Source organism: Berghia stephanieae, chromosome 4 (genome assembly GCF_034508935.2).
Source record: "Berghia stephanieae isolate SIO BIC M18660-M18661 chromosome 4, UCSD_Bste_1.3, whole genome shotgun sequence".
Taxonomy (NCBI): Eukaryota; Metazoa; Mollusca; class Gastropoda; order Nudibranchia; family Aeolidiidae; genus Berghia; species Berghia stephanieae.
In genome coordinates, this window is record NC_088363.1 from 90,528,720 (window position 1) to 90,545,082 (window position 16,363).

At 38.3% G+C, this 16,363-nt stretch overlaps 1 protein-coding gene across 4 annotated transcripts in view; it reads left to right on the forward strand.

Moving 5' to 3' along the window:
• The window catches only part of LOC144971546 (uncharacterized), a 391,234-nt gene that overhangs the window by 345,243 nt on the left and 29,628 nt on the right, over positions 1–16,363 (forward strand). For all 4 annotated transcript variants that reach the window (XM_078912564.1, XM_078912565.1, XM_078912566.1 and 1 more), the window contains one exon: positions 2,913–2,979. In XM_078912564.1, the coding sequence (XP_078768690.1) occupies positions 2,913–2,979 (67 nt within the window). The remainder of the gene's footprint in view (positions 1–2,912; positions 2,980–16,363) is intronic.

The window sequence follows — 16,363 nt, forward strand, 5'->3', positions numbered from 1 at the left end:
ATGGGCCATAATTGGATTCAATCGTCTGATGTCACGTCGCCCAGCAACGGCGGCCATCGTGGTTCTAAATAAAGAAAAATCTGTACTTTTAATTCTTTATGCTGGCGAGAACTTTTCATATGATCAGAATGTGAAAAAGTCAAAACATGATCAGATTTATAATGTTTTTTTTTCCTCTGGATACGCTTTTATGCTCTTCGGAGAAATATTTCATTAGGACGTCCGCCATTGTTCCGATGGTTTAGAGCCAGTTACTAAGTTACCATGTGGGAAGTGACGTTACGAGTGTTGAAGCGTATTGCGCTCGGTTTTTAGACCTGCAAATACGAGTACGTCAACTCGAGGCCTCGTAAATTGATGACGAATCAAAGGTTTTCTGTACGAACTGGGGAAATGGATGATAACTAAACATGTAGACAGATCGAGACGTGACACTTGTTAGGCGATAGGACTTTTTTTATTTTTCCGACGGAGACAACGCTGTTAACTGCCAAGTACTCATTTTACACCTGAGTAGGTTGAGAGAATATGAATATATAGACTTTTCCAAGGACTCACCTATGTGCCGCTCAGAGCGGGAATTGAACCCTGGACCTTCCGGTCCGAAGGCGAGTTTCATACCTCAAGACCACATGATTTTTCACCATCTAAACAGTCTTGGCATAAAACTGTTTTGGGCGAAAGTTGAACATAATATTGTATTTTTATGCTTACACATCGTTATTTCTCTCTCTCTCTCTCTCTCTCTCTCTCTCTCTCTCTCTCTCTCTCTCTCTCTCTCTCTCTCTCTCTCTCTCTTCCTTTGGCGGGTGGTTGGATGGGAGCATCACCCTTGAATCATATACCTATGATGTTCGCATGGGTGTACGATCCGATAGTGATGTCGTTTCTTCTTCTCTTTACTAGCCTATCCTGCTTCTTTGGTTTGTGATTGTATTTTTGACAGGGGATATTTTTTTTTCTGTAAATCTTCTGCCTGTTTGTTCTTGGTTATTTATAATTTAGCTTTTGATATCTTTAGGTTATGATTTTGATTTACATTTGTACTATTTTTGTTAGATTGCTTGTTTTTTTGTTTCAGCGGTCTCTCATATAACCTCAATTGTGTTGGAAGAGACCTAAAGCAACAAACAAACAAAAATCTCTCTTCCTTTCTTTCTCTATTTCTTCCTTCCTTCCTTACTGTGAGGTGGATCAATGCAGACTATGGCCGCCAGTCTTAAACACCAGAATCAATGTTTGTAACAACATGAGCATAAAGGCGAACCAAGCGATTAAAATTGAATTATATCAAGGTACGGAATATGGATATCCGTTACAGAATTTCAGAAAAGCACCTACGATTAAATGTAATTTAACGTCCCTGGTTTTGGTTGTAATTATCGAGTTGTCGATCTAATTATACGATGTATTGTTGTTGTTGTTGTTTCTTTTATTTTGGGGGGGGGGGGGGGGGGTCTTTTTTCTTATAATATATATTTCAATCCAATTATTATCTAATTCTTGCAAGTTAGTCATTGTTGTTGTAGTAGTAGTAGTAGTAGTAGTAGTAGTAGTAGTAGTAGTAGTAGTAGTAGTAGTAGTAGTAGTAGTAGTAGTAGTAGATACAGAATCAATAATAGAAAGACCCATCACACTCAGCGAGAGAGAGAGAGAGAGAGAGAGAGAGAGAGAGAGAGAGAGAAGGAGATGAGAGATAGAGCGGGATAAATAGATAGTGTAGTAGAAAACTAAGAGATATATAGATGAATTAGAAAGCAAGAGAGAGAGAGAGAGAGAGAGAGTCAGAGAGAGAGGGAAGATAGAGAGGGGGTGGGGGCAGAGGAAGAGAGGGTGGGAGATAGAGAGAGAGAGAGAGAGAGAGAGAGTTGGATAGATTTAGAAAGATTGAGTTATTAAGTATTAAAATGTTCAATCTAATCCCAGTGTTCTGCCCTACGGCTCCGATTCTAATACATTCTAATGGTCCCATCTAGAACTTTCATTTTTTACCTTACCCACTCATCATCTTCTCTTGCATTTTGTCTCTCTCTTCTCCTTTATTTATATTTTGGACATTTGATTATTTTTCTTCTGGATACCATAATATTATAACTGTGGTTTTGTTGCTGAATTGAATGACATCTCACTCGTAAACGGAGTTGGTTCCAATCCACGATACTACTGTAGTATAACTTTTATCACTACTACCGCTACTACTACTACTACTACTACTACTACTACTACTACTACTACTACTACTACTACTACTACTACTACCGCTACTACTGCTACTACTACTACTACTACTACTACTACTACTACTACTACTACTACTACTACTACTACTACCGCTACTACCGCTACTACTACTACTACTACTACTACTACTACTACTACCGCTACTACTACTACTACTACTACTACTACTACTACTACTACTACTACTATTACTACTCCTACTACTACTACTACTACCACCACCACTACTACTACTACTACTAATACTACTACTACTACTACTACTACTACTACTACTACTACTACTACTACCACTACGACTACTACCACCACTACTACTACTACTACTACTACTACTACTACTACTACTAATACTACTACTACTACTACTACTACTACTACTACTACTACTACTACTACTACTACTACTACTACTACTACTACTACTACTACTACTACTACTACTACTACCACTACAACTACTACTATCACTACTACTACCACTACTACTACTTTTTCTGCGGCCATTCCTTCTGATCTATTATTCAGAGCACATACCTACATATTTGATCGTTATGAAAAAGGAAAGCTATAATATCATAACATTGATCAATAAACACACGAGGCACATTTTTAGAGCTTCGAATAAATGAATTAAACTAATAACATTATCTCCCCTTGTTTTTCCCCAGATCATGCCGTCCAATGAGAACTCAGATCGAATTTGTCCAAAGACGGAAAACGACAGTTGTCCCTCTGGTATGTATTCAATATTATTAACATTTGTATACAGCATTTTTCACATGATTTACCATGCTCAATGCGCTTCACTATGTTTTTATTTATACTACTGTATGTGTTGGGTATTTTTTTCTTTTTTTCTCTTTGTTTTTCGTCAGGCTATAGAAGGAACGAAGTGGGCGTCACTCAGCTCTTTGTTATTATTTGGAGACATCTTTGTTATTATTTGGAGAAATCTTTGTTAATATTTGGAGACATCTTTGTTAATATTTGGAGACATCTTTGTTAATATTTGGAGACATCTTTGTTATTATTTGGAGACATCTTTGTTAATATTTGGAGACATCCAGCTAATCATCGTGGCTCAGCGGTACGGTCTTTGCTTTGTACCCAAAAGGTACTGCGTTCGACTACCCGCCTCGTTGTGTGGCCTTGAGCAAGTCGCCTCCTCGCCCTAGCTGACGCCTGGGTTATTCCAGTCTTTCCTAGGGATAGACTCTAAAGACAAATTTCCCAAATATATCATTCGTTCTCATTAACTTATATCAATGAGACTATAAGCGTTAACATTTTTGTTACGCACAGTTTTTTATGTTGATATGTTAGATTTGGCTGGCAGATGGTGTGAGTATTCTACCTAATTACGTAGCATCAAAGTGTAACCCGCCGCGTCGAATAGGTATTTTGTTTGAATGAAATAAAATGGATAAAATTGAGTTTGAATGTCAAAATGATCAAATTTAGGGCATTTAAGATTTTTTCTGGAATTCGAGAAGCAAAACTCACCATCGTTTATCTACCTTTTTGTTAGTACGCCTTTTAAAACCTAAACGGAAGGGTTAGTTTTATGTGGTGCTTTTAATAACCCCCATCCTTACAAACTACAGAAAAATCGTCACATTTATTACCATACAACCAACATTTTTCTTATTCAAATTTCTCTTGTACATCATAAAATTTAAAGAAAATGAACAGTGTGTTGTAGAGCATGTTTTGCTACAGAAATTATTTATCGCAAGAGCTTTACTGCTATTATGTTTGAGTAATAAAAATAATTTTTTTTGTTAGTTGGGTGTGAAGTTTTGGGGAAAATCCTGAAAATGGCTGGTAAGGAGAGAGTTAAAATCAACTCAGCTCCCTCTACCCATCACGATAAGTCACGTAAGATATAGGGAATGAGATTAGCGGAAGAGTAGCGTCCCTTGATTGGACGTCACCCATAGTCTGTGACGTCACCGGCGGAAAAGTTATTAGAGAGAGAGAACGTCATGTTGGTTGTGCGCATGCGTCTGTCGCCCTCGCTTCCGAGACCATGCGCACAACCAACATGACGTTCTCTCTCTAATAACTTTTCCGCCGGTGACGTCACAGACTATGGCGACGTCCAATCAAGGGAGGCTACTCTTCCGCTAATCTCATTCCCTATTGAAATGTATGTACTTGCCCCATGAAATCACCATTCCATCATCTCCCCGTCCCAATTCCGATCGACGCCACTGTTTCCAAGATACTACATTCAGTTCATTCAATCGAACGAAATCTATAGTATTTTTTAGGAGAATAAAAACATGTCGATTTAAAAAAAAAATTTTTTTATTTATTTATTTTTTTTTTAGTTTGTTTCAAATAGCATCGGAGAATCAGAGAACCATGAAATACAGTTTTTTATCACGGATATTGATGAGACGATGATGGTGATTGGGTTGGTGGTGGTGGTGGTTGTGCTGGTGGTGGTGGTGGTGGTGATGATAATGATGATGATGATGATGATGATGATGATGACGATGATGACGACGATTATGATTAGGACGTGTTATTCTTTGAATTCAATTCGCCCCCTAATGTTAATAAGGTAGCGTGCCTCACTTATCTTTGTCGCTTGGTAAACCAGGCTTATGACCTAAAAGCGTAGTGAACACCGTGTGGAACTCCACATAATATACAACCGCATACTGACGTTCACATTTTAAACGCATTTACTCACACACAAACACATAATATACAAACGCATACAAATACACACACAAACCCCGCGTTTTTAATATTTTAAGTGCACTCTAATTTGGCGATGTATAAAAAGCATTCATACTGCTGGTATTTCAACATATTTCAGCATAATCCCTACTTTGCCAGAGATTTGCAACAAACCACGACATCCTGTAATCCAGACAAGGAAAACAACGATGAGTTGATTAAATCATATGCTTTTCCTGTGGCTACAACGAATGTCTGTATTATTATTATTATTATTATTTGATCGAATGCAAAACTCGCCTTCACCGACTAAACGCTCTTTTCACGTGTAATGTAAGCAATCGCCTCAAAACAATCTTATGCCAGGTGAAAAAAAGGTAGTCTTTCAGAGCCACGAGATGCCCATGGAGCAGGAGTTTATCCCAGTTTCTATAGCGTGAAACAATAATAAATAATTGCCTGCTACCCTTTGGATAGGATGCTGGTCTATCGCAAAGTACTTTCCGATAGATCTAACAGACACAGCTACCCTATCAAAGTTGGATGGACAGACAGAAGGGTCAGAATAAAATCTCAGCTTCCTGCGGGATCGAATTCGGTCCCTTTGAGCGTGAAGCGAGTGCTGTATCAACTGAGCTATCGGGACCCCCATCTCAGGTGAACTTGATGATAAAATTCAAATCGTAAGCTTAACTTGTTAGATTGGATAAAATGAATGCCTTCAACGAGGAGAGGCCGGGGGGTGGCGAGAGAGAGAGAGAGAGAGAGAGAGAGAGAGAGAGAGAGAGAGATAGAGAGAGGAGGCTCATTCAATAAACTCCAAACATCGTAGATTTCCGAATTCCGATCATTTTGACGGAGAACCCGCAACAGTCGGCCTTGGATTCAACAACTCGTAAAGTCAATTTCTGCTTAAAGTCAACACCTCTTGTCAGTCCCAAATTTTCTGTTCTTTATCTTAGTGAGTTCCATTGGTAATGGATAAAGTCATCCTTGCTTAATGTCAAGTATTCTGTCAGGTCAGGCGATGTTGGCTTTACATGGATTCCACTGTAATATTATGAAGTATACATTTTCAAGCCAAAGTGAAAAGGCTTTTTGTCAATACACTTTAAGACACAGCCGGCTGGACTCATTTTGTTTAATAGAATAATAAACCGATTGTTCAAAGGTAATACTAAGACTAAGAAATCATATTTTCTTCTTCCTCAATGAATACAGACAAAACTCAACCCAAGTCAACTACTTCCGGCTGTAGGTTCAATATAAAAAATTAAATAATAAATAAAATTCCCTTTATTCATCTCCAAGGGGAAATTTGTCTTTAGGGTCTATTCCAATGGAAGACTGGAATAACCCAGGCGTCAGCCGCAGAGCAGCGGCGCAAAGTGAGCTAGGGCGAGGTGACTTGCTCAAGGTCACACAACGAAGCGGCGGGTGATTGAACTCGGTACCTTTCGGGTAAGAAGCAAAGACCGTACCGCTGAGACACGCTGCCCCCCCCCCCCCCCCCATAATCCTTCTAAATATCACCCCGACGTAATTCCAATTTGAGACGATGCGCAACATACATCTTCTTAGGTTGGCGAACTAGCTGCTGGCTGATCACTTCGAGAAAGAGAAAGGGAATGAGATTAGCGGAAGAGTAGCGTCCCTTGATTGGACGTCACCCATAGTCTGTGACGTCACCGGCGGAAAAGTTATTAGAGAGAGAACGTCATGTTGGTTGTGCGCATGGTTCTCGTCCTCGCGAGACGTTCTCTCTCTAATAACTTTTTTGCCGGTAACGTCACAGACTATGGGTGACGTCCAATCAAGGGACGCTACTCTTCCGCTAATCTCATTCCTTATAGTGCGTTCTTTTGAAATACTGATGGACAATTACACAACAGATTGACGTCATGGTCACAAATGACAGGCATTGGGTTACTCATTAAGTCGGGTATTGACCGTACACAATTACCGTTACCGATGGCTATAATATCTTGTCATATCCGCCTCTTTGTGTTACTTACTTATAAAAATGACGTAATTTCGATGAACTCTCTCTAAATTGTCGCACTTTACGGAAAATGTATGATTTAACTCTAACTCTATTTATAGACAAATCCGCTCACCTGTTGCTGTATTGGAAAAACGATACGAACGTATTTAAACGGTGTTACATATTAGAAGTTCTTGACTGTTTCTGTTTCCAGGAGGTTTTGCTCCATAAACCTTGAGACTACCAATTTGATAAACGACTATGACCATGTTTTGTACTTTTACCTTTTTTTTTTTTCAATATACCAAATGTACCCACCTACCAATACTGTAGGTCAGCAAGTCAAGAACTAAGAACAAAGCAACAACAAAAAGAACAACAAAATGGTAAATGATAAATCAATAAATAAAGCAAGAAAAGCAAGACAGAGTCACCTGAACATGTCCTAAACACAAGTGAATGCTGGAAGCTGTGGATGACCCATTGAGAGAGAGAGGGAGAGAGAGAGTGTGTGTGTGTGAGAGAGAGAGAGAGTGTGTGTGTGTGTGAGAGAGAGAGAGAGATAAAATAAGTAGGAATGAAATATCTATTATAAGTGTAACTAAATGACAAATTGCCATATTTATGAACAATAAAGAATTATTATTATTATTATTATTATTATTATTATTATTATTATTATTATTATTATTATTATTATTATTATTATTATTATTATTATTATTATTATTATTATTATCAAACCGACTACCATCCTCTAATGGCCAAGTGCAGGAAAAATCTGAGATAAAGTAATGAGTCATCAATTGCCTTTTATCAGCCCACGTCTTTTTTTTCTCACTTCCAAGTTCTGATGTCAATTTTCAAGATAATGAACTTTGAAAGTGCTTGAACCCAACAGTAAAACGCAATTCAGATAAATAAATATGTTGATAAATGAATACAGACATATGAATATATAAATAAATGAATGGAACTGAAATAAAATGGGCAGGGCAGACTGTTAAATGAAAATATTGTTTTAAGGTAATTGAGCATTGCTTTTAGTAGGAAATCGCGCTCGACAATCTAATGTCAAATTTTTCCAACCTTTATTTAGTTTTCGAGACATAGATTGTTATTAAATGATGATATTATGATGATAATGATGATGATGATGATGATGATGATACTAATTATTACTAGTGATAATAATATTGATGATAATGATAATCACCATATTAATAATAATAGTAATAATTGTAATAATAATGTTAATAATAATAATGATAATAATGATAATATTATATAATGAAATGATATAAATAGTGATGATAATGATATAATTAGTGATGATAATGATAATAATATTGATAATAATAATAATAATAATAATAATAATAATAATAATAATAATAATAATAATAATAATAATAATAATAATAATAATAATAATAATAATAATAATAATAATAATAATGTTATAATAATAATTAATGTTATAATTCTATACCAAGAAACAATCATGAGGGGCATAAATAATATGGAGGGAATAAAAGTGGGAGGTCACAACATAAATAATATAAGATACGCAGACGATACGGTACTCATTGCAACATCAGAAATCCAACTTCAAAAGATTGTTGACAAAGTGGTAGTAGATAGTGAAGCCAAGGGAATGGAAGTGAATATCACCAAAACGGAATGCATGGTAATACAGAAAAACCCTGAAAACAACAACACCTGCAATATAACGATTCACGGCGAGCAACTTACCAACGTAGAAAGTTTTAAATACCTAGGTTCAATAGTGACAACAGATGGAAGATGTAACCGAGACATACGAGCAAGAATAACTCAAGCCAAACAGGCCTTCATGGACCTGGGAAACATTTTGAAAAACAAACAGATGTCGTTCGGGATTAGATTCCGAGTCTTGAAGTGCTACGTGTGGCCAATCTTGTTATACGGATGCGAAAGCTGGACTACAAATGCAGAAACACAAAAGAACATTGAAGCTTTTGAAATGTGGTGCTTGAGAAGGATGCAGAGAATATCGTATACTGCACACAAAACGAACGAAGAAGTGCTAAAACAAACATACCAACAAAGGAAACTAATGCCCTTAATAGTGGATCGACAACTATCCTTTTTCGGACACATAGTAAGGAAAGATAAGAATGAATACCTGGCAAGTTGTGGAAAAATACCTGGTAAACGCGCCCGGGGAGACAAAGAAAAACACTCATAGACCAACTGAAGGGCTTCACCAGCCTAACAATCCAAGAGCTGTTTGAAAAGGCAAGAGACAGGGAGGAATGGAGAGAGATAATTCATGCAGTATCCGAAGCCTGGACCAGGCATGGAACCTAGAAGAAGAAGAATTACGGGGGAGTAAAAAAGCTCTGACCGAACGGTCGTAAACCCCTAAAGCGACACTGCACCAAAAAATTCCATTACAACCAAACACAAATGTCCTTGAATAGTGTTGTTTGTGTCTTGTTACCCAGGATTATACTTTTTTTTAATTTAGAAAAAGAAAAATATATGTCTCGTCAAATAAACATGTCATTATCGTTCGCAAATTAAGGCCTCAAAATGTATGAATTACAAAATCTCAACTCTTACAAAATGATTTCATGTGCTTTTTAAATGATACACGTCCACTTTTTGTTTTTTGTTTGTTTGTTTGTTTTTTGTTTTTTTTAAAAACAATTATACCAGTATGAAAATTTTCATATAGATAGAAAGAAGTTAACGTCACTCGGGTCTTTGTTATTGCTTTAAAAATGTATTAACCAGACTATACACATTCATGATTAGACATAAATAGTTTTGTGTGTTGGTCCGTTATACTTCCGGATGGCAATATTATTATGAGCTTCTTAGTTAAGCGCATACTATCTATAGATATATTGGGGGGGGGGGGGAGCTTTAGTGTTGACACGTAAACTTGTTTGAAGACCCCCTTGTTCCGATTGCGATTGCAATAATTTATTCCTTCTCAGAATGATTACTTCGCGTGTGCATTCTTTCAGGTCGATTCCATTAATCAGTAGTAGAATTGTATTATATTATGATTAAATTTAATCCACACCGTCGCGTGATTACAAGTTATAATTAGAAGGCCGGTTGTAATGATAATATGATTATATTCAATAGGCTTTGTTGTGTTAGTGAGTGTGAGTGGCAAAGAAATTGTAGCTTAACCAAGCCGGGGAGGGGAATACACTATGCTAGATCGATTTCTCTTGAGATCAAATTGAGTGTATATCGATTTTAAACGGTCTATATCATCATCATTCTTCTATCGAGTTCCTCTTAGTTTTTCCTTCTCTCTTCTTTTTTTTTTATTGTTTACAACTTCGATTTATCATCGTTGTTGTGTTCGATTTTAATTGTTGCTATGGTGGTTGGTGGTGGGTGGTGGTGGTGGTTGGTTGGTGGTGGTGGTGGTGGTGGTGGGTGGTGGTGGTGGTGGTGGTGGTGGGTGGTGGTGGTTGGTTGGTGGTGGTGGTGGGTGGTGGTGGTTGGTTGGTGGTGGTGGTGGTGGTGGTGGTGGGTGGTGGTGGTGGTGGTGGTGGGTGGTGGTGGTGGTGGTGGTGGGTGGTGGTGGCGGTGGTGGTGGGTGGTGGTGGTGGTGGTTGGTGGTGGTGGTTGGTGGTGGTAGTGGTGGTGGTGGTGGTGGTTGGTGGTGGTGGTGGTGGTGGCGGTGGTGGTGGTTGGTGGTGGTGGTGGTGGTGGTGGTTGGTGGTGGTTGGTGGTGGTTGGTGGTGGTTGGTGGTGGTGGTGGTGGTGGTGGTGGTGGCGGTGCATGTGCTTGTGCTTGTGGAGGTGACGTTATAATAGTCATTGATGAATGAGGAGGACAACGATGACGACGATGACAACGATGATTATACTAATGATGATGGTGATGGCGACAAGGACGATGATGATGAAGATGATAAAGATGAAAACGACGATGATGATGATGATGATGATGATGATGATGATGATGATGAGTGGGGGGGGGGAGGAAGACATGAAGGCGTGGAAGATGACGATTTCCAAGTTGATAAGTTGACATAGACAAGCGACAGTAAGCATAATCAGTGACCGAGTGGTTGACAATGTGCGAAATCGCATATTCCGGCGGAAAAGTTATTAGAGAGAGAACGTCATGTTGGTTGTGCGCATGGCTTCCACGAGGACGAGAGACGCATGCGCACAACCACATGACGTTCTCTCTCTAATAACTTCTCCGCCGGTGACGTCACAGACTATGGGTGACGTGTGACGTCCAATCAAGGGACGCTACTCTTCCGTTAATCTCATTCCCTATTAGAACCATTTCCCATACGTCTTACTTTTTCCTCAAGTCCTTTTAATTGTAAATCTAGAATATTTTTAATATCGAATTTTTCTTGGATTATTTATGCTATGCGTTTAGGTAAAATACTTACCCGAGTTATCCGCCAGAAGAACCGAACCAACACACAAAACTGTAACCCTTAGCAGCATTTATATCGTATCATATCGGTTATACGGCTTATAAATGGACCAAGTGTCCTTAAAAGCCTTTTACTCACTCAATCCTAGATATTTTTGTTACTTTTCAAAATTGGAAAAAAAAATGTATTAAAAATGAACGTGAACATCGATGGTTTTATTCAACTACCATTAACATGTAAAAACTAAAAACATTAGCTTTGACACTATGTCTATAATTTGTCTCATAAAAATGTAATAAATAGGCATGGGGTAAAAGTAACCCCGGGTATAGTCGGTGTTAGGGTTGGATGAGTTAAAACAGAAGTAATAATAATATATTGGACACTGCACATTGCATATTCTTTGAGATAAAAATAAATAAAGGGAGAAACAGATAAAAGCATGGAAGAAAATAAGAATTAAAACAAACAAACACATCCATTCTTGTTATTGATATAATATTATGAATACTCAGTCATTTGTGTATTTTAAAGGAAAACGTTCCCATGGTAACGACTCAAGGTTAGACTACGTTAATTCAATTTAATTATTATCAATCATATAGAAAATTTTGATCAAATACATATTACGACCATTCAGGACGGAGTTATTTCAGTAACTAACACTTAATACACAAACAACGTCAGCAGCCTCTTACGGTTTTCACACTACTACTATGCTATGACGATCGATCCAATCAGCAAAGTCTGGTCCGCATTCGTGCACCGTCGCAAACCCGCCGGGTAGCATCGTCACAACACACCATTCGACTAGATGCTCTGCCGTCTCAGGTTCTTGCCACAACGTCTTACGATGTTTCTAAGTAACAAAAAGGTGCTAATACGTTCACGCAGTCAACAGTCACACTCACATGCAAAACATGCACAACACAAGCTGCGTACCTCTAGAAAGAACCCTAACGTCCGAACAATGACATTCGCACACATCCAAACAGCTATCTAATATTATATTACAATACATGGTACATCCATAAAGGATCGCAAATTTTTGGATTTCTATATTGTCATCATTTTGAATCTCTACATGTTTGAAGAAGGCCACAACATTTTTTTAAAATATATTTTTAAAAACGATAAAAAGGCAAAACAAATTTTTTTTCTTTAAAGGATGGCGTGCGTATGGTTTTATTTAGGCTTTAGGATTGTTTGTAATAAAATCGGTATTGGGAAAACTCAATCACGTCTGCATATTAGTCCATATCGATATAATATCTAGATTGACTGGATGGAAGAGAGGAAATGCAAATATCCAATTAGTTCTTGTCACGATTCTTTTGTCTAAAACGATATGATTCTAACATCGATTGTGCCCTGTAGCTTCTTTATTAGATTCGAGTCTCCGTCATGGTGCACTTCTGCTGTTTTCATTGGCGTTTATTTATCGAATTGCCTCCTACTGTCTCCTCTTTGCCATCGTCACAGAATACTGCTGAAAGCAAAATCTCTTCTTTGTTGTCAACACCACCACATTAATGTATGGTATATGTTTGACCCTATGTTGATTTCACAAAGAAAAACAAAAGAGGGAGAAAAATAAATAAAATGAAAATATATGCGAATTTCTTTCTTTTTTTTTTATCATTATTGAAATAGCAAGTCCATTCTTTGTTTTTTGGGGCGTTTTTTTGTTTTTGTTTTTGTTTTTTGTTTTTTGGTCTTTTGCACACAGTTGCCATTATGTTAGAGTTTTCATGCCTTCGAGAAATTGTTTAGTTATTTAATGACACAGTAAAAAAATATATATTTAAAAATTGAACTTTGTATAGGGCAATATCCACTAAATGTGCTCAAAGCACTTTACAAGAGCTCCCTCCCTGGTCAACAGCAACATTTAACATGTAGGACGGGACATACCGCCTGTTAGGCGATATTACAATTTTTCGGACAAAGACAACGCTGTTAACGGCCAGGTTCTCATTTTACACCTGAGTACGGTGAGAGAATGTGAGTAAAGAGCTTTCTCCAAGAACTCAACTATGCGCCGAGCGCGAGGTTCGAACCCAGGACCTTCCGATCCTAAAGCGAGTGTCATACCACAAGACCACATAGCCGCACAGTACAGTACTTAGTTTTTTAAAGGAAAAAATGTACAAATATTTAAAGTGCATCTGAAGACATTTTTGTTCATTGAGTGGTATTTTATACAAATTACTAAACAGATATTGTGCGAGTTTGTGGGAAATTATGTCCCCTTGTGGGTGGTGGACGAGTAACGTATGGCTGATGTCAAGTGAATAGAGCATGGCTTAGTCAGACTTATGCGCTATTTAAGTACTATTTAATATTATTATTATTATTATTATTATTATTATTATTATTATTATTATTATTATTATTATTATTATTATTATTATTATTATTATTATTATTAATAATATTTTATTATTATTATTATTATTATTATTATTATTATTATTATTATTATTATTATTATTATTATTATTATTATTATTATTATTATTATTATTATTATTGTTATTATCATCATTATTGTGTTATCATCACAATCATCATCATCATCATCATCATCATCATCATCATCATCATCATCTTCAACGTTATTATATTTATCTTGTCATATATTCCGCTTTTTCAATGATTCTTTCATTTCACATTACAAAACACACTAGCCTAATATAATTGATTTTCAGTTAGATACCTACCTGTAGTTTTCCATGTGCGAAATATATGAGTTATGATAATATCATATTTGCGGAGACGACGATATATCCAGTTAATCTTCTAGTGAGATAAATATTTATTATATGAATTTGAAATCACCTTTTTCTGTCCTAAATTATATTATGATTTAAATGTAGTTATTACCTGAGAAATAAAGGCAGAGAAGAAAATGGAAAATAAGCGCGTATAGACCTAAAAGTCATTTTGGAGCACAATAAAAGTATAGACAGGAGGGGGAAAGAAAGGATATTAAGAATTGAGGTGGATGAAAATAGAATGTAATGATATAGGGAGAAAGATTTTATCATACAGTCTGAAAAGAGTGGGTTGAATATGGTTATAGATATTATGCGCTTGGCTAAGAACATTGCCATCCGGAAGTATAACGGACCAACACACACAGCTGTATCCTCTTCCTCCTCTTACCCTCCGCCTCTTACCCCCCGCTTCATTTTCTTCCTCTTACCCCCCTCCCCCGCCTCATTTTCTTCCTCCTCTTACCCTCAGCCTCTTACCCCCCGCTTCATTTTCTTCCTCTTCCCCCCCCCCCCCCCTAGCTTCATTTTCTTCCTCCTCTTACCCTCCGCTTCATTCTCTTCCTCTTACCCCCCCCCCCCCCCGCCTCTTTTTCTTCCTCCTCTTACCCTCCGCCTTACCCCCCCCCCCCCCCCCCCCCCCCCCCCCCCCCCCCCCCCCCCCCGCCTCTTACCCCCCCCCCCCCTCCCCCGCTTCATTTTCTTCCTCTTAAGCCCCCCCCCCCCCCCGCCTCATTTTCTTCCTCTTCCCTCCCCTCATTTCCTCCCTACCCCCCCACCCCCCCGCCTCATTTTCTTCCTCCTCTTACCCTCCGCCTCTTACCCCCGCCTCATTTTCTTCCTCTTACCTCCCCCCCCCCGCCTCATTTTCTTCCTCTTACCCCCCCCCCCCCGCCTCATTTTCTTCCTCCTCTTACCCTCTGCCTCTTCCCCCCCCCCCCCGCCTCATTTTCTTCCTCCTCTTACCCTCCGCCTCTTACCCCCCGCCTCTTTTTCTTCCTCCTCTTACCCTCCGCTTCTTATCCCCCGCCTCATTTTCTTCCTCCTCTTACCCTCCGCCTCTTACCCCCCGCCTCATTTTCTTCCTCTTACCCTCCGCCCCTTACCCTTCGCCTCTTTTTCTTCCTCCTCTTACCCTCCGCTTCTTACCCCCCCGCCTCATTTTCTTCCTCCTCTAACCCTCCGCCTCTTACCCCCGCCTCATTTTCTTCCTCTTACCCCCCGCCTCATTTTCTTCCTCTTACGTTCCGCCTCTTTTTCTTCCTCCTCTTACCGTCCGCTTCTTCCACCTCATCCTCTTGTATACTCCTCCTTCTCCTCCTCCTCCACAACCACCTTCACCACCACCTCCTCTATTTTTCCTTCTCCTCCTCCTCCTCCCCCCCCCCCTCTCCTTTTCCTTCTCCTCCTCCTCCCCCTCTATTTTTCCTTCTCTTCCTCCTCTTCCTCATCCTCCTCTTCCTCATCCTCCTCCACTTCCTCATCCTCCTCCTCCTCCTTCACCTCCTCCTCATCCACAAGCTCAACAAAAAAAACAACAAAAAAAAAACAAACTTGCCGTTGACTCAAAAATAAGACTGAAATAGGAAATGAGAAAAAGGAATGTTAATAATGATTGAATAAAAGTAAACAATGCAATATTAGGGATTAGAGTGGCGATACGAATAATGAATAAAACCAGTTGAAAGAATCTTAGTAATGAAATGAAATTGAAAATAAGGTATGGAGTCTATATAAAAATGGGAATAAAATAAGACTGTAATGTAGATGGAATTGCTGCGGGAAAGAATCTTATATTAAACAGATTACTGAATAATTCGTATTTTGCCTTTTTTTTAAAGCCTTTAAAGGTTGTTTCTTTGCTTTTTTTTCTATTTTACTCTTTTATTTCTATTCGAAGAGACAAATAAAAAGGAATATAGAGACAGAGAGAAAAAGTATGTATGTATGTGTATATATATATATATATATATATATATATATATATATATATATATATATAGAGAGAGAGAGAGAGAGAGTGTGTGTGTGAGAGAGAGAGAGAGTGCGTGTGTGTGTGTGAGAGAGAGAGAGAGGGAAAGAGTGTGTGTGTGTGAGAGAGAGAGAGATAATGCGTATGTGTGTGTGTGAGAGAGAGAGAGAGAGAGAGAGAGAGAGAGAGAGAGAGAGAGAGAGAGAGAGAGAGAGAGAGAGCACAATCAAGAAAGAGTAAATTTGAATCTAAGAAACAAAAGAAAATTGCAAGTGATATGGGA